Raw genomic sequence first — 27,201 nt, 5'->3', positions numbered from 1 at the left:
GGAGGCCGCTCTGTAGAGAAAAACATTTTCTTGCGATAGCCGCCAAGTCGGTCTTTCGTGAGCGCAATAGAGAACGTCGTTCTCCGTCGGATATGGGATCACTGCAACTTCTATGTAAATAGCCGGTATGAGACAGGAAAATGAACGGTCAAGAGAATCAATCTCGCAACTCACGAGAGAAATACAAGAACATAAAGGGACACTAAAGTGAAAAATGATATCTTTTGCATCAGTAAATTACCGTTCTACAACACCAAAAACACCACTCTTACAGCGATAAGATGTTTGGTAAGCCAGAAAAAGCGCAATAACCAAATGCGGGCGGCGACGCCTATTTATGTACCCGCACCTGGGGGTTGTGACGTCTTGGATTTTGATGGCATCTTCTAGGGCCTACTAATTATATATAGCGGTGCAGATTGACCACATTGTATTATAAAGGAACGAAATATTAAGCATGCACAGTTTCGGGAACCTTTATTCAGCCAACGCGGCCCAAATGCGAAAACATAGTTTGGTATCCCTGACGTCACGCTGACGTACCGGCGCTGTGGTTTCGGCGCGAAATTCAAATACTGAGACTTGAACCTTCATTTCCTCATCTAGTAATGAAACTATTTTTTTGAAATGACTGCCGCCAGGGTTCTGAAAAAATGTTTCATTAGTATAAACTGATTTATTCTTTCGGTTTAGTGTCCCTTTAAGAATAGTCGAAGGACAGCGATATCAACCCGCCCGAGTACTTGTAGTGGAGAGGCAGCTGAAGTAATCCCCGGTAATCGCAGAGAGGAGGTCGACAACCCTCCGTTGCCTAAGAGAAATGGTACCGCCATTACCAGGCCAACCGGATCGCAACTGGTCGACCTGTAGGGCAGAAAATAACGGAAATGCAATTGTACTCAAAGAACAAGTAGAAGCCGTCGGTAACCTCCCGCTGGTGGTTTCGACGGTAATGTCGAGACGACAAATTCGAACACAACGTGGCCAACCTAAGTCCTAGGGTAGCCAAACTTCATTCACCGCTTAACGCCGCTGCAAACACCATAGAAGCATCTGGGGTCGTTCAGACCGCCACGCTACGACCAGACCAAAATAGGCAAACACGGTAAAACAGGGGCGCTGACGATATGGCAGTCGAATTGAAGGAGATGCGCCATGAAAGAAAGCGGTCCTGCCACAACACCTTAAAATAGAAACCTAACGTAATGTTACAAGAAACACACGAATTAGCAAAACTACTAGCTTACCAAGCCATCGGTCCCCCATGTGGGGAGAACCACGCGGCCACTATTTTGGTCAGGAAAGGCTTAGTGGTGGCTCGTCACGACATATTAAAGTAGCGCAGCTACTCGTAAAAATCATACCCAACAGCAAAAACCCATCCGGCACGTTTATCCTCAATCTATACAGTAGGACAGCCCACATAGGACAGCGTTTCCTAACCCTATTTAGTATTGCCACCGATATTGCGGGCTCCCACCGCCTAGTAATCGGGGGAGATTTTAACGCGCCGCATGGTGCGTGGGTCTACGCCTACACGAGAGCCAAACGGAAGGCTTCATGGCAGGACATAGATTAGACGGGCCTGACACTCATCACCTACCCCAGCGGCCCCAACAGAATGAGAACCGGGCTGACAAGAGACACCACGCCCGACCTAACATTAGTCAAGAACACGAGAAGAGCCAGTTGGAAAAACACGCTCGAAGAACTTGGTAGTGAACACAAAATTTTCTAAACAAAATTATCGGGGAAATTAAATATGAAACCCAACAAAACGTTCAAATGGACGGACTGGGACCAGTTTCGTAAGAATCGAGCCCAAATGACATACGCACCCATCACACACATTCGACAATGAGCCGAAAAATTGATGGCTGACGTCAAAGAAGTAACAAAGACCGTGACACTAGAATTCCCCGTCGAGAAGATCGACAGGCACCTCGTGCACATGTGGGAGGCCAAACGATCGATACAGGTTAGGTTGCACAAACAAAGACACAATAGGAAGTTCAGGAAATGCATAGCATTACTGCACTGGGAAACCTGCAGGACGCGCTTAGCGCGTAGCAGGCGTCGTCTCAACAAACAAATAGAAGAACACTGCAGAAGTCTCATCTCAGTAAACAGCAATGGAATGAGACCTGTAAAGCGATGGACGGACGTATTGGCACCGGTCACTCATGGCTTCTGCTGCGACACCTGCTAGACCTAACGAAGACCAAGGCAATAGGTAGGAAAACCATGCACAACATAATACACATACACGCCAAGCACGAGCAAGAAATCCTCTCCGAACTCTGCGACAGATACACCCCGCAGGACCCGGCTATTCCACAGGGGGAATGCACGGGAAAACCCAACTCTTATCTGGCGAGAGATTTTGACAAGGCGAAAATCTGGGCCGCTCTGCAAAAGCTCAGCACCATGTCGACCCTGGGACCGGACGGCGTAACCAATAAGACCTTTCGTAACTTGGACAAACAGACTATCTCCGAACTGACCAAGTAACGTAACGATTGCTGGACCCTAGGATGCATCTCCGAAAAGTGCAAAAGAGCAAAAGTGGTGCTCATCCCCAAACCAAGGGTACCCCCAGATTCCGTCAACCGTCGAGCGACATCGCTTACGTCGTGCGTTGGCGAGTTGATGCAGCACGCGTTCCTCAGCCGGATTTATGCACACTTGGACGACGGTGAAGTGTATCCGGGCACCATGTCCGGGTATCAAGCTCATCTCTCCACGCAGGATGCAATGCTGCAAATCAAACACCAGATACTCGACAACGAGACAAGAGATAGCAGGGCCATTCTCGGATTGGACCTCAGGAAAGCGTTCGACAACGCGGCTCACGCAGCCATACTATGCAGGATCGCCGCAATCAATCTAGGAAACTGAACTGAGCGAACACCTACGTGGAGGATTACCTCAAAAGCAAGAAAGTCTCCTTAACTCTGGGCAAACAAGCATCCGAAGACAGAAACATGGGCAGCGTTGGCCACCCGCAAGGCTCGGTCATCTCGCCGATACTGTGTATTCTCATTATCATCGGCCTCCATTAGCGCTTCCACAACATCGAGGGAGTGTGTCACACCATTTACGCAGACGACATTACTATTTGGGTATCAACGCCATCGAGGGAGTGCGTCACACCATGAACGCAGACGAAATTACTATTTGGGTATGCGAGGGAAGCGACGGAGAAATCCAGCAGCGGTTACAGACCGCGCTCGAGATGGTGGAAGAGTGCCTCGTCGGAACCAGTCTTGTCTCCTCGCCAGAATAATCCGAACTTCTCCTCTATCACCCGACACTTAGTGGAAGACCCCCCAAGAGTTACATCCAGCATACTGCGTACGAAGAAATTTTCTTTCGCACTTAAGACGGGCAAGAAATACCCCGGGTCATGCTGATTAAGGTGCTCGGACTCATCACAGAATCCAACGGCGCTAACAGAGAAACAGTCGGGAATATGGAGACTAAGATCATGAACACAATGAGACTCATCAGAACAATCACCAACAGACATCAGGGTATGAGGGAGGCCAGCGTCGTCAGATTCACACATTTCTTCGTCATTAGTCGCATCACCTACGTGGCCGCCTACCACAACTGGTACACGGCCGAAAAGGCCAAGAGAGCGAGAAGAGAATACAGAGAAAGGCAGGCAGGTTAACCAGAGGTAGTTCCGGCTGGCTACCCTGCACGGGGGAGGGTTAAGGGGGATAAAAAGATAAAGAGAGTGGAAGGGGTAGATTGAGAGAAAGCGAGACGACCACGAACAAAGCGCGTACACTATAGAGTAGCAGGGGGCGGCATTCTTACAGTCTATCGTGAAGCCCCGTAGACCGCAGGAACCTTAATAACGCGAGTAAGGCCTTCAACGCGGACGTTCTTTTGGAGCAGTGCCCAAAGCTTTGATTTCTGATAGTGGACGATTGTCCACCTCGCCTATTACTCTGCACATCACTTGCCTCTGGGCCCTATATCGCGGGCAGACACAGGTAATATGTGCGAGCGCCTCATCGAGATTGCTTGTGTCGCACATGCGGCTGTTGGCAATTCCAATAAGGAAAGCATATGAGTTCGTAAAGACAACACCTAGCCACAGACGCTACAGCATGGTCTGTTCACGTCGTCGTAACCCAGGCGGGAGGTGCATCCGTATGTTCGCAGACAACGAACGCACACGACTCAAGGTGAAAGCGTTCGAGTCCCACAGGGGCAAAGTGCAATCACTGGACATCAATCGCAGCCCAGCCACAGCATCTGTTCGCGAAAGCGGAATGAAGGCTCGTTGACCACTTTCATGCGCAGATCGGGTAGCTTCGTCGGCGTGGTGATTCCCGCTGATGTTACGATGTCCTGGAAGCCATTGAAATATTGTGTTGTGTCCCTTGTCATGGTTGTGATGATATAAAACTGATCACCCTCATTAGGAGAACACACACGATGGCACTGGACATTCCAGATAACACTAGCACGTAATTCGTGCTACAGCTGGGCGAACACAACAAGCTCAAAGAGTTAATAGAGGAAGAGCAAATATCGGAACTCAAGAGACTAACCCCGACACGAACGAGCAGGAGCATCGTGGACAAACTCGGTACACCCATCACAAGCAGCATGGGGACAAGACATCATTCCCAAGCTCGATCAGGCAAAAGCTCCAAGTGGCTAATCTACCCAAGAACATGCACCCGGAACTCAAACAGGGTCTAAGAGAGAGTAGGGCCAGAGCTGTACTAGAACCAAAGCTGTGCTAGGCTAAGAATTTCGCGGAGTTTCAGTTAGGCTGTTATCAATAACACCTGCTCGTAGAAGCCAAAATCGTGTCAATTTGGGGCTGCACGAGCGCTGAGTAGTCGCGAAACGTTCGCACTTCACAGTTTTTCCGTACATTTGCGCTTCACTAAGGGGATATCGGCGCTTTGCTTATCCCGCAGCCCCTTTAAAACATGCCGATAAGAGCAGCAGCAGCAGCAGTAGCAGGCGGCAGTTTTTCGGCATGTTTTAAAGGGGCTATAGACCTCAGACTCTGCCCAGGCGGCGCTGCGGCAAACCGTCACCAGCGCCCCCATCGCAGCCTTGGCGCGAACTGAGTAGTGCAAGAAGAGCTGTCCGGCAAGCGAAAGTGCATAGGCCACAATGGACCCTTCCTCTTTCGGTTGTGTTGAGGCACGGTTTCCTCATAATCAAGGACCTGGAAAGCTTCTCTGCCCATCCAAGCTTCGGAAAGGCAGGAAGCTCATGAGGGCGAAGTGCGTGTACAATATAAAGGAAGTATCAGGTGTTATTTCGGCGTGCTGCAACTCGCAAGTACAGAGAGCCTCAGGCTTGTTTATAGGCATATTAGCATAAAAATCTAAGCATTTAAAATTGGGCAGCAAACAAAAAACGTTTTCCAAGGCAGCAAACAGCGCGTGAACATAACGAAAGTAAGCTTCCTACAGTGCCTGCGCGCCGCATCTTTCTTCCTCGCAGGAGCTACAGCATCGCTCAGTACCTTTGAAATTTTCGCAGACGCTTCAAGCGACACGCGCACAAATGAATGTAAATAAACTCAACTTTTCTTTACAAACGTGCGTTACTTCGCAATTACTCACCCAGTGCTCCTATAGCAACATTATTTTTCACGTTTGAAAAACGCAGTCGAGCAGGCGCAGCACATTGCGGAACGTGCTTGCTGTATCGGCGCAGGACATATAAAATACGGAAACTAGAAATGAGCTAGCGATACAACAATGCTCTAGAAGAGGATTTTGAATTCATAAACGAACCAAAACTGACCTGTCAAATATCTCCGTTCTACTTGTTGAGTCAAGCGGAGGCGGACGTCTGTTAACAGGTGGAAATATCGATGGCACATACGCAGGGTGGTTCGCAACGTTGTTTTTTCTGTTGCCAATGAAGTGGCGGCTGCAGATTCTTGAGTTTCGTTTGATTGCCACGTTCCTACGTCAGGGCTACGCACGTAGGACAATTACAGCAGAACAACATTATCGCACACTCTCATGCGAGCCGCTGTGTTTTGGAGAATGCAAGTAAATCGATTACCCAACACGTTGAACGGCCCGTATCCAGCGCTCTCGCCTTTCCCTTCATACGATCGCGTTGGAAATCGGTAAAACTGAACGTTGTTATTCAGTCCTTCACGTTCACGGCAATTTACAACACAAAAGTAGCGTCGATTGCGGCGTTGCTCCGTAGCGCGCGAACCTATCGATGTTGCCGTCGTTGACGCGATCAGTCTGACGAGAGAGCCAGCAAGCGCTTTATGGCAGTTCGGCGACGCGTCCGAGTAGCGGAGAAATTCAGAGCTCTGTCTGGGTGTTAAATGCGCAAAACACTGCAATATGGACCAAAAGCTAGTTAAATCGTTGTTTCGCCGTCGCTAACCGCATAGGCAACTTAGCAAGGGAGTCGAGCTTGGCACTACTCAATTACTGCCTCTTCGCACCGGCAGGTGGCGCTAGGCGTCTTGCAAAACTCCAGAGTGTGACGTCCATGGCTGCGGCGGCAGCAGCAGCAGCACCTGCCGCCGCCGCCGGTTGCGAGAGTGTGCTGCTGCAGCAGTGGTTTGGCAAAGCGGGAGAATTCGCTAAGGTCTGTCGGCTTTTTGCAGCAAACTTTCTGAGGCCACCACACAGTAGGCGGAATAGAGGACAAACTTATGCATGCTAGTAGTGTGTTTCCATTCAAAAAGTGAGATGATCAGTTTGTTTCCGTTCTCTGGACTGGCACACATGTTGGCTGTGGTCGTGACTTTCTTGTATCGTCGACGAAAAAAGGCTACTTCATCGGCATTACCATGTTTCAGACACGATGATATTAATGGGTTAGCATTATTTTGGTACTTCACTCACTTTCCGGGAGCTGTCTATCTATGTGTCTATCTATGTATCTTACCGTTTGCCCGGCTACCTGGGTCACCGAGTAATTAGTGGTCGAATGGTTAGTGCACCTGGCTGTTGTGCTGGGGTAGCAGGGGTTAGAAACCAACCGTCGGATCAAATTGGGTCAATGAGTATGTGCCAATGCGTGCATACCTGCCTCTCTTTAACGAAGCTCTCTCATGCCGACAACATGGGTCATTGTAGACGCGATACTGGGTCGGCACCGCTGTTCGAAGAAAGTCTTTTACGCCGACTTGGCGTACTCGACAGGAGTCACTCAGTCTGTGCTGGTCTTCAATGACTATCTTTGATGCTAACTAGGGTCACTGGGTATGTGCCAGTAGGTGTGTGCCCCTCTTCAACTTGGTAACTAGGTAGGCGCCACAGGGAATGTGCGACTCTACAACGACATAATCCTTGAATTTCTCCAATGTTGAACGAACCCAGCCAACGTCAAAATGGTTCCTAAAGGAAAGTAGCCTGAAACAATAACAAGCTGTAAACACAAATTCGCTAGGTACGTGCCGGTTTTCAATGAACGCCTTTCACGCGAATGGTTTAACGAGCTGCGACAGGAATACACAGGGTTTGCGTCGCTCTTCAATGAACCACTCGCAAACGTGGGCCACTGAGTATTTGCCACTGAGTGCGCGGAAAGCGACGGAACAATTACCAGTGCTCGCAGGCACAGGCGCGTCATGCTTCTCTCGCAAAGGCTTCACGCGACACTGCTCAGCAGCGCAACAAAGTTTTGCGGCGTGCCCTGAAGGGAGCGCGAGGGAGGAGCCCGGTTGCCGCATCATCCGTTTCTCAGCTTTCGAATGCACTGCCGCGCCATGCATTTCACAGGCCATGCACAGGATTCACACCGGTGGCGCTGGATGGCGCCAAGTGTTCTCCGGGACGCGCGAAAGGGAAGTCCCGCTGCAGCAAACTCGTCATTCATAACTCGTTTCGACGACGGCAGTTTGTTGTATCGCTGTAAACAATGTAAGCGCTTTGCCGTCCACAGTCATCGTGAAATGTGTTCTGCCAGCATTGAGGCTTCAGCATTGGTAATGCCAAGTTTGACAGAAATGCTGATATCTATTTTTGGCTCATTTAATCCTGCTATCACTTATTCGAGAGAAGAATGTATGAAGTCCTAAGTGCAAACCCTCCCCAACAACTTGTAATATAAATCTACAACATGCGGTATATATAACGATGAGGTACGACTTGCGTAGTTGCTCCGACGCATGCATATCATGAGTTGCTGTATAAATTTTTTCCTACTTGATGTTCATGGTTAAAGCTTTTGCCTATGCACCTCGCGCATAGTCAGTTATTTTATAGCGAAGCTGTTTACGTCAAGCCCCTTATGATGCCCCAAATCTGTTCCCAGAGGGGGTACCTGGGCGGCTTGCGTCCCTATCATGCACACGAATGTGCGTGCGGCTGACTATTTTGTGGAGAGGGGGAAAGAGTGCGGCGATGGCGCCTGTTGTGCACGTGGCCTGCTCTTCTGTGGTAGTAACTTCATGCGCGTATGAGATATCGCCGCTGCTGGATCGCAGGAGGGTAGCGGAAAGGGGAAAGTGTGTAGCGACGGTGCTGCAGCAATAGAGACGGGTAGAGGAGAGGGAGAAAGATTATTGCGACAGCGTTGCAGCAATGGAGACGGGTGGCGGGAGAGGGACAAAGAGTGTAGAAACGGCTCCTATGCAGGTGGCTTGCGTTTGTGTGGTTACAATATTACGTGCGCCAGCAGGCGCGTCAGAGGAGCCGGCGTGGCTGCGCCGGCGGTTGTGGCAGGTAGATGGGAGGTGCGGTGACCGCGGCGGCACTTGCGTCGACGTAGTGTTGTGCTGTGTGAAAAAAAATGTTTGATTTCATAACGTTTGCAGCCCTTCTATGCAGCCTAAACAACTTCGCTAGTAATCTGTCCACATGTGAATGTTGCGGTCCCACGAATTTACGAGCGCCCGAAGATATTAAATATCCGAGGCCCACTAGAGAACGTGGTGGAGCACCATGCAGTACCTTTCCGAAACCATGGTTGCTAATGATTTGCTTCCTTGCAACGATAATAAAAACTATTTCTCTGGGGTCTTACTTTACTCAAGATTAAATTATTTCATTGCGCTGTAAATGCACTGACCGTGGGTTCCAAGCAGTGTCTTGAAACAGCAAACACAAGCTATTAATCCGCGCTTCCGGTATGAGGCTTCATACACAAAGGCCTGTAATAAATTTTGTGCGCGTGTTTCACCTTCTGTCGTCACCGTGTTCTTTTACACGCAGATCACTTCCATGTTCTCATTCCCGACCCACCTTCAAGCTCTGATAGAGGAGATGCTGCGTACTGGAGAGCGGCTCAAGGGTATTCGTCACATCGGAGTTAGTGGCGAGGCACTTCCGCAGGCCACGTATGATGCAGTTTTCAAAGCGTTTGCTAACCTTAAGTGCATCGTCATCATGTACGTGATGACGGAGAGCGGCGGCATCATCTGCTCGCCTTCTATGCGGGGTGCCAAAGGAACTGACATGGGATTTCCCGCCGCCATGGTTCAAATCAAGGTATTTAAACATATTTTTGTGCTGCACACAGCTTATACAAGGAATTGGACGTAGTCCCAATTGTGTAGATGACAGGTCATGAGAATTACCTAACTAGGAAATGTTGACCCATTGAATGACGCTGTCAAAGAAAGCACTTATTTGATTTACGCTTCCTTGTTTCACATCGTCAAACAATGCCTGTTTTCCCCTACATCTCCTCGGCTTGGCGTGAAAGCGTCGTCTGTCACACCGACTTAAGGTCGACGTCGCTCGGTCTGTTGCTTTCTCTCCCCGACTCCTTGGCACAAGCAGTAACCCAAGATGAAACACATGAACCAGATGATGGGTTTAGCATATTGTCACGTTGTAGTAGCTCTCGAGAACACAGTAGCGAAACTGTGTATGGCAAAGCTAACTCTCGATTGGGCAAACTTACGCCTCTAAAGGCAAGTTAAATTTAAAGCACAACGACAGCGGCGAGCACAGTCGGCGATCTTCGAAATTCTGATCTGTGGGCCAAGAACGCCGGAATTTACAAGATTCGTCGAACGTTCCAGCGTAATCGCTGGCGCCCGCATGCCTTCCAGAACGTATTACACAATTCATGTTCAGTTAGTGTCGCGTATACAACCTGATTACCAAAAGCTCGGTGAGAATACATACAACACATGGCATCCACGATAATATTCTATTAAGCTCCAAATCATGCAGCCGCCTCTTGGACTGAGCAATATCTTTATGTTAGTGGGTGAAATACAGTCTCGGGAAAATGGGCAAAAAAGTATACGCGTGAATATGCAACCCCGAGTTTGCGAGTAGAGTTTGCGAGTAGAGTTTGCGGAACAGAATAATATGAGGATAATGAATACCTTCTTCCGCAAGCGGGATAGCCGAAAGTGGACGTGGAGGAGCCCGAACGGCGAGACTAGAAAGGAAATAGACTTCATACTCTGCGCTAACCCTGGCATCATACAAGATGTAGGACGTGCTCGGCAAGGTGCGCTGCAGTGACCACAGGATGGTAAGAACTCGAATTAGCCTAGACCTGAGGAGGGAACGGAAGAAACTGGTACATAAGAAGCCGATCAATGAGTTAGCCGTAAGAGGGAAAATAGAAGAATTCCAGATCAAGCTACAGAACAGGTATTCAGCTTTAACTCAGGAAGAGGACCTTAGTGTTGAAGCAATGAACGACAATCTTGTGGGCATCATTAAGGAGTGTGCAGTGGAAGTCGGTGGTAACTCCGTTAGGCAGGATACCAGCAAACTATCCCAGGAGACGAAAGATCTGATCAAGAAACGCCAATGTATGAAAGCATCTAACCCTACAGCCAGAATAGAACTGGCAGAACTTTCGAAGTTAATCAACAAGCGTAAGACAGCTGACATAAAGAAGTATAATATGGATAGAATTGAACATGCTCTCAGGAACGGAGGAAGCCTGAAAACAGTGAAGAAGAAACTAGGAATTGGCAAGAATCAGATGTATGCGTTAAGAGACAAAGCCGGCAATGTCATTACTAATATGGATGAGATAGTTCAAGTGGCTGAGGAGTTCTATAGAGATTTATACAGTACCAGTGGCACCCACGACGATAATGGATGAGAAAATAGTCTGGAGGAATTCGAAATCCCACAGGTAACGCCGGAAGAAGTAAAGAAAGCCTTGGGAGATATGCAAAGGGGGAAGGCAGCTGGGGAGGATCAGGTAACAGCAGATTTGTTGAGGGATGGTGGACAGATTGTTCTAGAGAAACTGGCCACCCTGTATACGCAATGCCTCATGACCTCGAGCGTACCGGAATCTTGGAAGAACGCTAACATAATCCTAATCCATAAGCAAGGGGACGCCAAAGATTTGAAAAATTATAGACCGATCAGCTTATTGTCTGTTGCCTACAAAGTATTTAGTAAGGTAATTGCAAATATAATCAGGAACACCTTAGACTTCTGTCAACCAAAGGACCAGGCAGGATTCCGTAAAGGCTACTCAACAATAGACCATATTCACACTATCAATCAAGTGATAGAGAAATGTGCAGAATATAAGCAACCGTTATATATAGCTTTCATTGATTACGAGAAAGCGTTTGATTCAGTCGAAACCTCAGCAGTCATGGAGGCATTACGGAATCAGGGTGTAGATGAGCCATATGTAAAAACACTGGAATATATCTATAGCGGCTCCACAGCCACCGTAGTCCTCCATAAAGCAAGCAACAAAATCCGAATAAAGAAAGGCGTCAGGCAGGGAGATACGATATCTGCAATGCTATTCACAGCGTGTTTACAGGAGGTATTCAGAGACCTGGATTGGGAAGAATTGGGGATAAAAGTTAATGGAGAATACCTTAGTAACTTGCGATTCGCTGATGATATTGCCTTGCTTAGTAACTCAGGGGACCAATTGCAATGCATGCTCACTGACCTCGAGAGGCAAAGCAGGAGAGTGGGTCTAAAAATGAATATGCAGAAAACTAAAGTAATGCTTAACAGTCTCGGGAGAGAACAGGAATTTACAATAGGCAGCGAGGCAATGGAAGTCGTAAGGGAATACATCTACTTAGGACAGGTAGTGACGGCGGATCCGGATCATGAGACTGAAATAATCAGAAGAATAAGAATGGGCTGGGGTGCGTTTGGCAGGCATTCCCAAATCATGAACAGCAGGTTGCCGTTATCCCTCAAGAGAAAAGTATATAATAGCTGTGTCTTACCAGTACTCACCTACGGGGCAGAAACCTGGAGGCTTACGAAAAGGGTTCTACTCAAATTGAGGACGACACAACGAGCTATTGAAAGAAGAATGATAGGTGTAACGTTAAGGGATAAGAAAAGAGCAGATTGGGTGAGGGAACAAACGCGAGTTAATGACATCTTAGTTGAAATCAAGAAAAAGAAATGGGCATGGGCAGGACATGTAATGAGGAGGGAAGATAACCGATGGTCATTAAGGGTTACGGACTGGATCCCAAGGGAAGGGAAGCGTAGCAGGGGGCGGTAGAAAGTTAGGTGGGCGGATGAGATTACCAATTTGCAGGGACGGCATGGCCACAATTAGTACATGACCGGGGTTGTTGGAGAAATATGGGAGAGGCCTTTGCCCTGCAGTGGGGTAACCAGGCTGATGATGATGATGATGATGATGCAACCCCGAGCTCGGCAGGCTAATGGTCTACTCATTAGGCCACATGCGCATGCATAACACGTAGCACCCTTACCAGATTCATTGTGCATCCTAGTGTTTTGAATTGAATGCTGGGGTCTTCCGAGCCAAAACCACCATTTTAATATGAGGCACGCCATAATGGGAGAGTCTTGATTAATTTTGACCGCTAGGGGATCTTAAAGTGCCACCGATTAACGGGACAAGGGCGTTTCTGCATTTCGCCCCCATCTAAGTGCGGCTGCCGCGACCGGGATTTGGTGACGCGACCTCGTGCTTAGCCGTGAAACACCAACTCTTCGGCTTGTTGGTCAAGCGTTGTGCATTCCAAGTACGGCTCAAAAAATACACATACACATAAAGAAGACACGAAGTGCTTGTCTACCTCTTTCGTGTCTTCCTTATGTGTATGTGTATTTTTTGCGCCGCATTTTAAATGTAGAGTACAGCACCATAGCCGCTAAGCCACCAGGGCAGGTACCTAGCGCCTTCAGAGGCTGGGTGCATGAGTTCTGACGATTATCAAGAATGAGGAAACAGCGAGCGGACATCTATCAGATGTCTTATTTGCGGAACTATAATTCTAGGTTCCGTAGACTACCTTTAGGTCCCCGTTCACTTCTCCAGTACAAAGGTATAGCAGGCTGGGGCATGCGAGCCCCGACCGACCTCTGTACCTTCCTTCATTTACATTCTATCTCAGGGGCACAAAATGTGCAGCAGCTGAGAGCCCTTGTCTAGTGAACGGTTCTGCGTAGGGCTGAAAGGCCGAAAGCTGTGTCGAGTTACGGCACATTTGGCCATTTTGTCTTGACGGCTCACTATTACTTTGGCCACACAGCTTTCAACACTGCGTGGAATAATTACAGCGAAAGCATACCAGACATTAGGTTTCCTGCGTCGAAATACTAAGCTGTTTCCTTCAGACATAAAATAGCTATTTTACACAGTAAATATTAAGTACACACTTGATTACGGTTTTACCGTGCGGGATCCCTGGCTCAAAAATGAGATTTAGTGATAGAAGGACTGCGAAATTTAGGAGTTCGATAAGTTTTTGAAAATTACAGAAGACTTAAGCGCAACACGTGCTAAGGAGAACCTTGGCTGAGTTTCATTGGTGAAACATGGGAAGACGCTAAGGCAAATTTTTTTTCATAACATTTTTTTTTCATTCTCGAACAGGTATACGGCGCGAAAGTTACTTGCTCCAGAATATCTTATGATATGGCTTCTTGTGATATTACTAATAAAAATCGGACCTCAGGGTTAACCCCTTTTCTGATCGTTTGCTCGTGAATATTTTTCTTTATGACGCGACCATGTCAACGAAATAAAAGAAATAACGTGCAAAACAGTAAGATTTATTGTCATTTTTCCCCGTACAATTTCGAATTGGAACCAGCCACCCCGAGAAGGCGCCACCACCAGGGGAAATCATAATTTTGTTTCGTTGCTCCAGTAGAGTACTTACGTGGGCCATATAATTATGCGCAAAAGATTTTATTGAATTCACACAGTATTTCTTGTAATTGCTAGACCTTGTGAGCTATGCTCATGTTAATATTATTGCTTTTTATTATTGTGGTGGTTCCTTGCAGTGTTTGTTTTCATATGTATGGGTCTGTTAATACAATGTTTTATGCACATCACAATTCACCTGTATATTTTCTTCGTTTTACTTTCATTGTATTGTACCATCCCCTCCCCACACCCCACTGTAATGCCATTGGTGGTACTGTGGGTGAAGTGGTAAATAAATAATTAAATGCGAAGGCAATGTTTTCCTGTGAGAGACACCTCGCACTATTTACAATGCGACGCGCTTGTGAATAACAGAAAGGCACGCAAAAGTATGTAGTATAAGAACCCGAATCCAGCATGAAAAAAGAAGCGTCGCTTGCCAGGCAGATTAAAACCTACGGGTTTTAATCTGCGTTGTTCCCGTGTCGTTGCTGACGGTACGTAACGCTTGCGCAATTCATGACTACGCTGAATTAATTGCACTGTTCAAGGGTTGTTGAGCCAACACTTATAGATATAAAAAGAAAGTGTCGATTTGAGCGACCGACGCCATTTCCCAAAACAGACCAAGCCATAGCTACCGCAGTTCTCGGCGCAATATCGACAAAAAACTGTTCGACCAACCGGTTCTTCGCAGCCGCAAAAGGGGAAGGGTCGAATCGACACCTGCGACTGCGATTTCCTTCGCATGCTATCGAAATTGCACTTCCGGTGTGATTTAAATTGCATCATGTTAAACAGGCTTAAAAGGGTTGATAAGATGACCTAAGATCTGTGCATGTAACGCCGGCTTAATCGCAACTTTAGAGCATCCAGACCTTTTATCAGAAGACATCATCCTCAGCTTCCTTGATTTTCTCATCCGTGATCTTTTGGCTTCACCATTTATAGGTCAATGGGTTCGTCCCACTGGGTACGTGACCATTCTTGGCGAGTAGCCCACTACGGGTATGTGCCACTCTGACCTAAGGGGTGTAGAATCTTCAAAGGTATCTTCATAAGTGTCGTACTTTTCGCATACATCTCTCATCAATATTCTTCCATCGCCAAGTATCACACGTAATAGTCGTCGGGGGTGGATGGATGTTATGAGGGTCCCCTTTGGAACGTGGCGGTGGCTTGCGCCACCAAGCTGTTCATATTATACTGACTAATGTCCTACCTAGGCTTAAAAAAAACACGAAAAACACGGCGAACTTTCATAACCAGATATTCTGATCCCCTATGTGAACATTGCTTTTGTACGTCTCCGTTTCTTTTCGTTTCCCTACTTTTGCTCCACAAATCTTCCTATCGCCTCTTACTAATATCTACTGCAGGCATGTTTACTTTCCCCTGCTCTCGCAGAACCCAAGGGCTTCAAGGAGGGTAGTGAGGCCTGATTGGACCGCTGGGTACATGTCTTCACATTCTAATAAAACATGCTCCATCATTTCTCTAGCATTACCGCAGCAAGCACATGCTTCTTCCTTCTTATATCTCGCTTTATAAGTGCGTGTTCTAAGGCATCCTGATCTCGCTTCGAGAAGTAATGAGCTTCCCATAGAGTTATGCCAAATTGTTTTTTTTCCTCTTAAGTACTTACTCATGGCAGGTTTCTTTTCCATTGCCGCCACCCATGAGATGATTTCAGCCTCACTGACTTTCCGCTTGACCTTCTTTGTTTCTGTGCTGCCCATCCTACAGGCCACATATTTGCTGGTAAGCTTCCTAGTTCTTTTCCTCCACTGTGAATCAATGTTTTTCCTGTACAGATATCTGAACATTCTCCCAGCCCATTTACTCTCTTCCATATTCCTCAGCCGTTCTTCATACTCAATTTTACCGCGAGCCTCACTTAAAATCTAGTCCAAACATTTCGACACAATTGCCTGTTACGTATTCGACGGCTAGACGCCGAGGGCGGCAGGACGACCGGCCCAAGGAACAGACGACCCACGCAGCGCCAGGAAGACATTGACGGTTATTCGCTCGGCGACGCGATTTTTGAGTGCTAAGCAGCCAATCAGGAAGTGGCAAAAGAAAGGAAGATATCGCGGGAAGCGGGGCAATGTTATCTGTAGATTACAACGTAGGATGCGACCAGCACCGCGAATGTTACAGCTCGGCCAAAGCTACCCTTTTCGGAAGGCGTTCAAGAGGATGACGCTCCTTGAACAACTGAAGGCGGGGACAGGTGGGCAACAAGATTGTCCAAGCACAGCACTGAAGCGTTTTGCAAGATCACATTGTCCTTGCGCTTGGAAAAAACGTTGAGGTGCTTGGTGGCACAGGCGGGCAAGTTGAGCGAGACAGCGCAGAAAGGGTGGAGAAGGCGCCAAGCGTCTTCAGGCTCGAAGAACAGGCCCGTGGAGAGGGGCTGACACGCCCAGGAGGAGGTGACGCTCATAATTAGCACTGCTCGCGGAGTGACGAAAGGCTGCCGAGCACGTAGCGACAAGGAGCGGGCCGCAGACCTCTGGCGTAGGGTTCATCCGTCAGCCGGTACGATAGGATCTGAAGGGGCATTTGTAAGAGCGGAAGAAACGCTGTAACAACATCAGAAGTAACCTCGCGCCCAAATTTAGGAAAGCCCGGCAGTTGAATTCACTGGGAGCAGAACACGCGAAAACTGAACACGAGAATGAAAAGACTTGCATTTACTGGCTTGGACACGAAAAAAAAAAAGAAGAGGAAACTAGGGAATGGGGCTAAGGCAGTCAGCAATGGCATGGCGTTTGCCTTTCTTGTGCCGCACTGGAAAATCGAACTGTTGAAGCGCCAGACCACATCATCAAGCGACCATTTTTGTTTGACGTTTGGTCTAACCACACTAAGGGAGAATGATCGGTTTCAAAAATAAAGGAAAAACCTTTCAAGTAACATGAGAGCTTTTCGAGAGCCCACGCTAAGCAAGCGCATTCCTTTTCACTTGTACTGTAGGCTTGCTCGTTAGCTTTCGACTTGCGTTGACAACAAGGTGCTCCTCGGCTTTTTTCGTTAACCTGACTTAAAACAACGCCCATTCCGTGGTCACTGGCGTCACACTGAACTAAGAAAGGGAGAGAGTAACCTGGTGCCGCGAGAACCGGTGCGCTGACAAGAATCTTTTGAATCGCAGCAAATGAGTCCTTACGCGCCGTATTCCAACTCGCTATAGTAGGCTCGGTCTTGCGCAGAGCATCTGTAAGAGGAATAGCGATATGTGCGAAGTTTGGAATGTAGCTTCTGTAATAGTCAGCTAAACCCAAAAATGAACGCAAGTTAGTCTTTTATTTTGGCAAAGGAAAGCTAGTGATAGGGGGGGGGGGAGGGAGGGGGGCCTCAACATTTAATTCGGAAGGGCGTCGCTTCCCTTGGCCAACAACGTGCCCCAAGTAGTGGACTTTAGTGTTTGCAAGACAGCATTTGCTCAGTGTGGGAGTCAAGCCTGCTTCGCGGATTCGAAGGAATACCTGCTGCAGATGGCACAAATGCCGTTTCCAAGTACTCGACAAAACAGCGATGTCATCGAGGTACGGCGCATCGAAAGACTCGGTGCCTGTGCGTGCAGAATTCATTAGTTTTGAAAATACGAACGGTGCATTCTTGAGGCCAAAAGTGTGCACCAGAGGGCGATATGTGCCTGTCGGAGTCATGAAAGCGGCGAGCTTACTGGCGTTCTCCGTCAGTGGCACTTGCCAGAAGCCGCGTACCATATCTAACATAGAAATGTACTGTGCCGCGGAAACTTTCTCGATCAAGGCTTCAACATTAGGAATGGCGAAAAGTCTTCGTTTTTGTTATTGCATTCAGCTTACGATAGCCAATACAGGGTCTGGGTTCCTTGCCAGCACTTTCTACGATAAACATCGGTGACACGTATTCGCTTTCCCCTGGCACAATTAGACCCAGTGTCAACATGTTCTGAACGGAATCTTCAACAGCTTCTCATGACGGGGCGAAAATCTGTGCATCCTTGTACGGAAGGGTTGGTCCGATGCCAATGCAATGTCGTGTTCCACAAGATTTGTCCTGCCGGGATAGGGACTGAACAGATCGCTGAAGCTGTGTACAAGCTCTTTTAACTCCTTACTTTGTGCGATTGTTAAGCTCGTTTAGCGACAGATTCGAGTATTTTTTCTGTTGGCGGGGAAGAGCAAGGGGTCGGTACTTGAGGGACTGGAACAGTTAATTCCTCTGGTTCGTTTAGGACGATGCTCAGCGTCTCCATAAGTTCGATAAATGGCTTCATTAGATTGCAGTGGTAGATTGTCACGTCGTTGCGTTTACTGGGCGTCGTTACCAGGTAATTGTGGTCCGAAAGCTTTTGCTTAACCGTGACCGGGACATCCCATGCTACTTCCAGTTTGTTTGCCTTCGATGACTTCAAAATTAGCACTTTGTCGCCTTCCTTGAAGGCTCGAGTGCGTGCATATCTGTCGTAATGCACCTTCGCGCGTTGCTGCGCTTCTGCCGTGGTTATCTGCGCCGATTCTTCCGATTCACGAAGGCGTTTCAACACGGTCATCACGTACGCGACAACGGATTTGTCTGCGAATTTGTCTTCCCACTTTTCTTTTAGCAAGGTGAGCGGGGATGAAGCGCTCGACCGTAAACGAGTTCCGCCGGGGTGAATCCAGTTGCTGCGCGAGTGACTGAGCGCAGAGCAAACAGTATTGCGGGAACAGCTGCGTCCCAGTCGGCGCCCTTCTCAAAGCAGAGCGCACGCGGAATGCGCTTCCTTACCGAGTGAAGTTTTGCAACTGAATCGCTTTTCGGGTGGTAGACAGCTGTGGTGAATGGATATGCCACATTTCTGCAAGAATGTCGTGGTAAGCGCGCTTGCAAACACAGAACCTTGGTCGCATTGGATTACACTGGGAAATCCGATTCTGGCAAAGACGCCGAGTAGCGCGTTGACTACAGCTGTGAAGCTTAATTCCGGTAACACCACTGCTTCCGGAAACTTCGTGGCAGGGCAGATGAGTGTTAGCAGGTATTTGTTACGCGCCGATGTTACTGGTAATGAAGCGACGATGTCAACTACTAATCTGCGAAAAGCTTCGCCAGTCAAAGGAAATCGGATCAAAGGCGCCTTGAATTCTTCGTTTGGCCGTCCGGTCCTTTAGGAAAACGTTGCAAGAACGTACCCAATGCTCAGATTCATTCAAGCACATCGGCCAGTAGTAGTCGTGCAATAGTCTGCTCTCAGTTTTATTTATCCCTAAATGGCCAGCCGGGCTATTGGTATAAACCAGATCGAGAAGTGCAGCACGATACTTCTGGGGAACTACCAGCTGTTCGAAAGAGCGGCCTTTCTTGTTTTCGAATGTTCAGTAAATGAGGCCGTATTTGACAGTAAACGATAGTGGTCCCTTTTGGATCCGTCTTGACCTTTCCCAGCACGTTTGCAGTGACTCGTCGTGCGCTTGATCCGTTTTGAGAACGCTTTTGTGTACTTTTGCACGAAGTTGAAAGCTATCACTGACTGGGCTCATCGTTTCGGCTCCGGGCGCGCAAGTGACCGGAGAGTTATCAACGGATGGCGTGGCTGGAACGGCTTCGCTCGTTGCGGCAGCTTGTGACGAATCACTTTGCACTGGAATGTCGGCGGCACGAGTAGCGTTAGTAGTTTGCGCTCCGGTGTGGGACCTTGTGACGACCATTACAGAGTTGGCATTTAGTTCCATTCCAGCGTTTCGCAAGTCCCTCATTGATCTGTTAGAAAAAATATGCTACCGGCAAGCACTTTGTGTCGGGCTGTAGTGCCTGACTCAACCATACACACGATCCGGTAATGTCTTCGGGCTTAACAAACGACGGGTGGACGATATCAAATGTAGCTCCTGTGTCTCGTAGAACCTTACAACTGACGCCATTCACTGGCATGTCATAGGTGTAAGGCAAGAGTAAATCGCTCTCTTCAGTTAGCAAGTTAACGGACGCAGTTGCTTGTCGGCACCCTACTGCGATATGGCCTGGCTGTTGGCATTTGTGACAGACGAACGGTCGCTGTTCTTACTGGGAATACTGGGAATAACATAAACCGCGTGAAGGGCAACCTACCCTCCGTGTATGTCCATGGTCTTGGCGACGTGACGAAAAGAAGAAAAAGACGCACAGCCTGGTAGACTCCCGCTTGTTTCACCAACACAAGAACGTCGGCGCGACTCTGTAACCTTCCCCACCCCTCGCCTCCCATCAAGGGCACCCTCGCCGGCACTCTCCCCAGCACCTGTCATTCCAGCACCACGGCAGCTTAACAACCCCCCCCCCCTTTGTTTCCCCCCACTTTCCCGTCTGTGAAGTGTCTCACCACCTCCCGTGCTCTCCCTTCCTTTCTTTACAAAAGACGCTTTAAAAGCTGCGCACCGCCACCCCCCGAAGAACAACCCTTCTGAAGAAGGAGCCGAATGGGCTCCGAAACGTCGGGCTAATAAAATTCAGTTATTTCGTTGGAGTCAGTCTCAAGTCCTAAATCTAGTCCAGCCCATATGACCCTGCACAGCTTCATTTGTAGTCTTCCCGTGAGCACCTAATGCGAGGCGACCCACTGACCTTTGGTTCCCATCATGTCCTGATTGTACCCCTGATTTCAAGCAAACGACCGCATTTCCAAAAGTAAGTCCATGAACCATTACACCTTTCCACATACCCCGGTGCACGTTGTACCTATTGTATCTCCATAGCGCTCTGTGATTCATTAGGGCTGAATTTCTCTTCGCCTTTGATATGTTCCCCTTTACCTGTCTTCACCCGCAGAGAAACGCGACCACCTACAGACGACGATGTCATACTCTTCTTCCTCAAGGAAGCTGTCCGTCTAGTTGGATTTCAACATTGCGTTGAATCCGCTTGTTTTTTTTTCTGACGAAGTATAATTGTTGTCTTCACCAGCAAAATCTAGGAGTAGGTTTAAAGGAGACTATAGAAAATGCAAACGTATTGTCCAATAACTTGGCCTCAAAAGGAGAATTCATTATTCGTAGTAAATATCTAGGATCTGTTTGCACAGTACGTTTATCTAAACCAAAAATTCACAAAGAATATGATCATCAGAAATAAATTTAAAGAAGAATGAACGGGTAGCAGCGCATGCAATAAAATGACTGGCAATTTACAGCTCTCCTTGAATAGAAAAGTGTACAGTGGTTGCCTTCTACCGGTGGTAACACATAGGGAAGAAAGAGCTTAAGAAAGCCTGAAAAAGAGTTCAGGAACGTTCAGTGAATGATGTGGCGAAATATTTGCGGCACATATCCTTAAGCGAGAGGAACACAGTGGCGTGTATTAAAGAGAAAAGGGGCGGAGTCAAATTCTAACTGAAATTAAGAAAAAGAAATTGAGGTTGGCTAGCGGCGGATAAGCGATGCTATAGCAAAGCTTCTGAAAACGGTCTGAAGAAAAGAGAAGCGCACTTGAGTACGGCAAGGAATTATTGATGCGATGGCATTACGAAGTTTGCAAACATATAATCTCATCAGCTAGTGCAAGACAGGGATAATAGCAGATCACTTGGAGAAGCCTTCGTCATGCAGTGGATTAGGCACTTCGATGATGGTCGTGATATGGTTTTTTGTCTTTCTTTAGAGAGGCATCCGGCATGCTTGCATTGATTGAGGCATCCATGTTTGCGGCAGAACTGCTCAGTTTCCTCCAGGTTCAGATTGCCAGCAGCCCGTGGTACTCAGTACTGCACACTGTAAATTTAGTTTTTAGTACAGAAGCTGCAGACTGCGGGTGGCGCATCCTTACCTGATCCTACTTCTGATGTTCGCTAAGTAACTTCACAAGACAGGACATTTTAGTGAACAGGGCGGTGCAGTCGTTTTTGGAGTGATATATGTGCTTGATTACGAGAAAACGTTTGATTCCGTCGAAACCTCAGCAGTGATGGAGGCATTACGGAACCAAGGTGTAGACGAACCGTATGTAAAAATACTGAAAGATATCTATAGCGGCTCCACAGCCACCGTAGTCCCTTATAAAGCAAGCGACAAAATCCCAATAAAGAAAGGCGTCAGGCAGGGAGATACGATCTCTCCAATGCTATTCACAGCGTGTTTACAGGAGGTATTCAGAGACCTCGATAGGGAACAATTGGGATAAGAGTTAATGGAGAATACCTTAGTAACTTGAAATTCACTTATAATATTGCCTTGCTTAGTAACTAATGGGACCAATTGCAATGCATGCTCACTGACCTGGAGAGGCAAAGCAGAAGGGCGGGTCTAAAAATTAATCTGCAGAAAAATAAAGTAACGTTTAACATTCTCGGAAGAGAACAGCAGTTTACGGTAGGTAGCGAGGCACTCGAAGTGGTAAGGGAATACATCTACTTAGGACAGGTAGTGACCGCAGATCCGGATCATGAGATTGAAATAATGCGAAGAATAAGAATGGGCTGGGGTGTGTTTGGCTGGCATTCTAAGATCATGAACAGCAGGTTGCCATTATGCCTCAAGAGAAAAGTATATAACTGCTGTGTCTTACCAGTACTCACCTACGGGGCAGAAACCTGGAGGCTTACGAAAGGGGTTCTACTTAAATTGAGGACGACACAACGAGCTATGGAAAGAATTATGGGTGTAACGTTAAGGGATAAGAAAAGAGCAGATTGGGTGAGGGAACAAAAGCGAGTTCATGAGATCTTAGTTGAAATCAAGAAAAACAAATGGGCATGGGCAGGACATGTAATGAGGCCGGAAGATAACCGATGGTCATTAAGGGTTACGGACTGGATTCGAAGGGAAGCTAGCAGGGTGCGGCAGCAAGTTAGGTGGGCGGATGATATTAAGAAATTTGCAGGGACAACATGGCCACAATTAGTAGATGACCGGGGTAGTTGCAGAAGTATGGGAGAGGCCTTTGCCCTGCAGTGGGCGCGACCAGGCTGATGATGATGATGATGATGACGATGATGATGTGCATTTTTATGCGCTCGGCAAGACAGAAGAATGTGCCGTCGGTTGTGCTTCCACTACTTACGCTAAAATATGTTAACATACAACACACCTCACGCCTCCTGATATAATTGATAGAATACAGCCAGCCACAGGGATTAAAACAAAGCCTATCTGACATGCGCAGGTTGTAGACCCTGTGACTCGAGTTAAGCTGGGCCCGAATGAGACTGGGGAGATTTGCTTCCGCATCCCTACGGTGATGCGCGGCTATTACAAGCTACCCAAGGAAACTGCTGACTTCTTCGACGAAAATGGCTGGTGCCTATCAGGTGCGTGGAGAGAGATTGTTTATGCACTAATACTCGGCAGAGCGCCTTGGCTTCACACGCACTCAATGTGCCAGCAGATTGAACTGGCCATCTAGTATGTTTATCTACGACCACGATAATATATGATCCAGTATTGTTGTTATCTTCATGACTTATCTGACTTTTGGCCCATATTCAGAAATTGTGGTTAGGTAACATATTATGGAACAAAGGCAACTAAAGCCATCTTGCACCAAAATTTCACGTAGAATGTATGCTCCTGTCCACCTTAAGGAGGCCAGCGAGCAAAAACATAAATCTTCTTAATAGATAATCGGTTGGCGATGGCCAATAACCAAAGAACTAATGTTCGAAACATCAGTCATTTTAGGCTTTCGTGAACAAAAAGGTGCTTCCGGTATTTCTCAACACCTCACTAACTTTTGACATTAATCCATATAAATTATTACTTATTTTCGTTTCATTTATTTTTACTTAAAGGCCCGGAGGCGTTACATAAGGGAGGGCTTTATTCCTTGTAACAATGTTAGAAGAAATGTATAGAACAGTAAAGAAACAACAATAAACAAATACAAGCCATGAACAATTGTGAAAATAAAAGGAACATCGTGTTAGAGTAAGGGTCGGTGGGATCGGTAATTAAGCAGTGTGGGTATTTAACATTTCGCGAAACGTTTTACGGCCACTGCATGACACGATATCTTCTGGGAGATGGTTACAATGGGTCATAGCGTCGGGAAAGAATGAAGTATGCATAGCAGATGATCGGGTGTTATTGTTTGCTATAGGACGACTGTGGCTTAAGCGAGAGGATGTACGTAAGGGTGGATTTAACAGGGATTGCCTGGAGTGTGGATGGTAATAACAGGTGGAAAGCAAGCAGAGACGAGAGATTATCCGGCGGGAAGCAAGTGATGGTAGTTCAAGTGTACGTTTTAGTGCGGTTATGCTGGGATCACGAGAGTAAATGGAAGTTATAAACCGAGCAGCGCGATGTTGTATTGCTTCTGTGTCATAGGTTAGATATGATTGGGAAGGGTGCCAGATAGATGACGCATATTCTAACTGCGGACGTACGAATGTTAGATATGCTAGCTTTTTATTTCTGGTGATGCGGCTTTCAGGTTGCGTTTTAAATATTCAAGGGTGCGTGAAGCATTAGAACAGATGGTGTCAATATGAGTTGCCCATGAAAGTGTCGATGCCATGTGAACGCCGATATATTTGTCAGACGGGGCATGATTGGTAAGAGCTGAATTTATTGTGTAGGTGTGATTGGTTAAGCTGTGGTTGAGGGTGAATGACAGAGCTTTGCATTTAGTAAGGTTAAGCGGAATGTACCATTTCTCCCACCATACTGCGATGGAATCGACATCCTGTTGTAGTGCGGCGATTTCATTCGAGCTTTTGATCGAGGAATATAGGACAAAGTCATCCGCGAAAGCACGTAATTTATTCTTAATGTTAGCAGGTAAGTCATTGATGTAGATGAGGAAAAGTAGAGGCGATAAAGCAGCGCCCTGTGGCACACCGGATGTTACGCTGCTAAGAGATGAATTGCGGTTATTTGCAGAGGTAAACTGTGTGCGCCCTTTTAAGAAGTGTTCAAGCCAGGTAAGCAAACTATTTGGGATTCCGATAGATGCGAGTTTTTGATGTAGGGGAGTGTGGGAAACGCGGTCGAATGCTTTTGAGTAATCCAAGAAAATGGCATCAATCTGCAAATGAAGGTCCATGAAATGTAGAATGTCAAGCGTGAACTCGGCGAGTTGGGTCTCGCATGAAAATAGTTAGGTTAAAAGGTTAGGTTTTCTGAAGCCGTGCTGGTGAGGGTAAAAGAAGTTGATAGTTTCCAGGTGAGACATTAGGTTGGATGAGATTACATGTTCTAGAAGTTTAGAACGAATGCTGGTCAGAGAAATTGGACGATAATTTATAGCACAGGAGCGGTCGCCAGTCTTGAAGATTGGTACGACATGGGCCTTTTTCCAGTCGTCGGGCAAGCTTTCAGTCTTTAAGAATTGCGTAAATATTAGATGTAGCACCTGGCTAGAAATGTTACTGGTGTTAACTAGTATTTTGGCGTTAATTCCATCACACCCGGCTGAGGTGGTTCGTTTGAGTGAATTAATGAGGCTACATATGCCATCAGGGTTGATCTTGATGTCTGGCATTAATTTTACTGGGAGTGATGGTATTGGTTCAATGGGAGTGTCATTAGTGTTGGAGAAAGCTGAGGTGAAGTAGTCGTTAAGAGCGGACGCGCATTTCTCAGAATTAATGAGATTACCATCCGGATCTGTTAGTTTAATCTGTCTAGAATGTGTCTTTACTGAAAGTAAGCGCGAGAATTTATTGGGGTTTGATCGTCGAATCGTCAGAAGGTCATGATTAAAGAAGTTATCTTTGGCTATCGTCAGCTCCTGAATATATTGGTTAGCGCACAGTTCGTATTTTCCCCATGTTTCTGAGTTATCTGTAAGTTTGGCTTTTCGGTAAAGCCTTTTCTTTTTAGCAAGGAAAGCTTTCAGTCGTTTATTAAACCATTCATTGTTAGAGTCGGATTTCACGAGAACTGTTGGTATGTATCTAGCTTCCAGGTTGAGCAATACATTCTTATAAAGTTCCCAGTTGCTATCGACAGTTCTTGATAAGTAACGCTGCTGAAAATCATTAAAAAATTTTGGAGTTCGGTATTTATGGCGTCAAAGTCCGCCCTTTTGTAATCTTTTACTATTTTTGTTGTGGGTGACTTTTTCTTAAGCGCTATTGTCATGCAGATATGGATGAGGTTGTGATCGCTAAGACCGGGTAGTGTGGTAACGCTCCTTAAGCTATCGGGGCAAGATGTGAGCATAAGGTCAAGGGTGTTATCCTCTCTTGTAGAACATGATATCACCTGATGTAGGTTGAAGTCTAGAATAAGATCAATAAATTGTTTAGCTTCGGATAACGGTGACCTGTTGGCTACAGAAAGCAGAGGCCAGTTAATGTTAGGGTAATTGAAATCGCCGAAGAGGTGAATAACTGTGTTAGGAAATTTATCAGTGATGTCGGTTAGTGCTTTACGGAGTCAATCGCAGAATGACGCATGGCTGTCCGGCGGCCTGCAGCACACGCCAAAAATTGGCTTGCGAGCACCGTTGTAAGCACAAGTCCACAATAGTTCGAGATTATCATCCCGACTGATCAGGGAAGATGAGAAGGTGTTTCTGATAGCTAATAAAACATCCCCTCCTCTCCGGTTGCTTCGATCATGGCGATACAGAGCATAGCCGGAATTAGGAGGGAAAATTTCGCTATGTCTTACGTCTCCGTTTAGCCACGTTTCAATTAGTACTATGATGTCGGCATCGATGTCGTGAGTGAAGCAGCGAAGTTGGTCTCGTTTGGGTAGCAAACTGCGCATGTTAGTGAAGGCTATGTTAAGGAGAGGTAAAGATAAGGGACGATTGCGGGATGAGGTTGAAGTGATTGGCTTCGTTGTCCGTCATTGCACGTTTTCGTGTCTTGTTATTTGGGATGCGCTGTTTCCATGCGCCTTTATGAATGGTTTCGTAGCCTCAATCACACTGTCAGAAGTAGCGTCGCAGTGATAGCGCTTATTGTTGACGAGCAACTTGTCTACGTGTAGTTTGAACGCACATTTTTGTGGTCGCATGAAGCCTAACAATTTAGAACGTGCGATGCGAGTAGCAGGAGCGAAATCTTCACGTATGGCGAAGTTTGTTGCCTTTAGTTTCCGCCCACAGGGCAGAATGTTTTCCTTTGACTTGAAATGAGCCAACTTGATAATTATCGGGCGCCTTCTTTCAGGACGGTATTTGCCTATGCGATGAGGAGGTTCCATAGCGCTCGGTTCTAGATGCATTTCCAGC

The 27,201-nt window shown here is 47.0% G+C and overlaps 1 protein-coding gene across 1 annotated transcript in view; it reads left to right on the top strand.

The window, feature by feature from the left end:
- LOC142572966 (luciferin 4-monooxygenase-like) overlaps positions 1 to 27,201 on the top strand; it is a 42,393-nt gene that overhangs the window by 9,301 nt on the left and 5,891 nt on the right. Inside the window, exons 3-4 of the mRNA XM_075682443.1 lie at positions 9,180 to 9,455; positions 23,179 to 23,323. Of these exons, the coding sequence (XP_075538558.1) occupies positions 9,180 to 9,455; positions 23,179 to 23,323 (421 nt within the window). The remainder of the gene's footprint in view (positions 1 to 9,179; positions 9,456 to 23,178; positions 23,324 to 27,201) is intronic.

This window comes from Dermacentor variabilis, chromosome 2, assembly GCF_050947875.1.
Source record: "Dermacentor variabilis isolate Ectoservices chromosome 2, ASM5094787v1, whole genome shotgun sequence".
Taxonomy (NCBI): domain Eukaryota; kingdom Metazoa; phylum Arthropoda; class Arachnida; order Ixodida; family Ixodidae; genus Dermacentor; species Dermacentor variabilis.
Note: the sequence above shows the minus strand (reverse complement) of the source record. Positions and strands in the feature narration are given on the sequence as shown.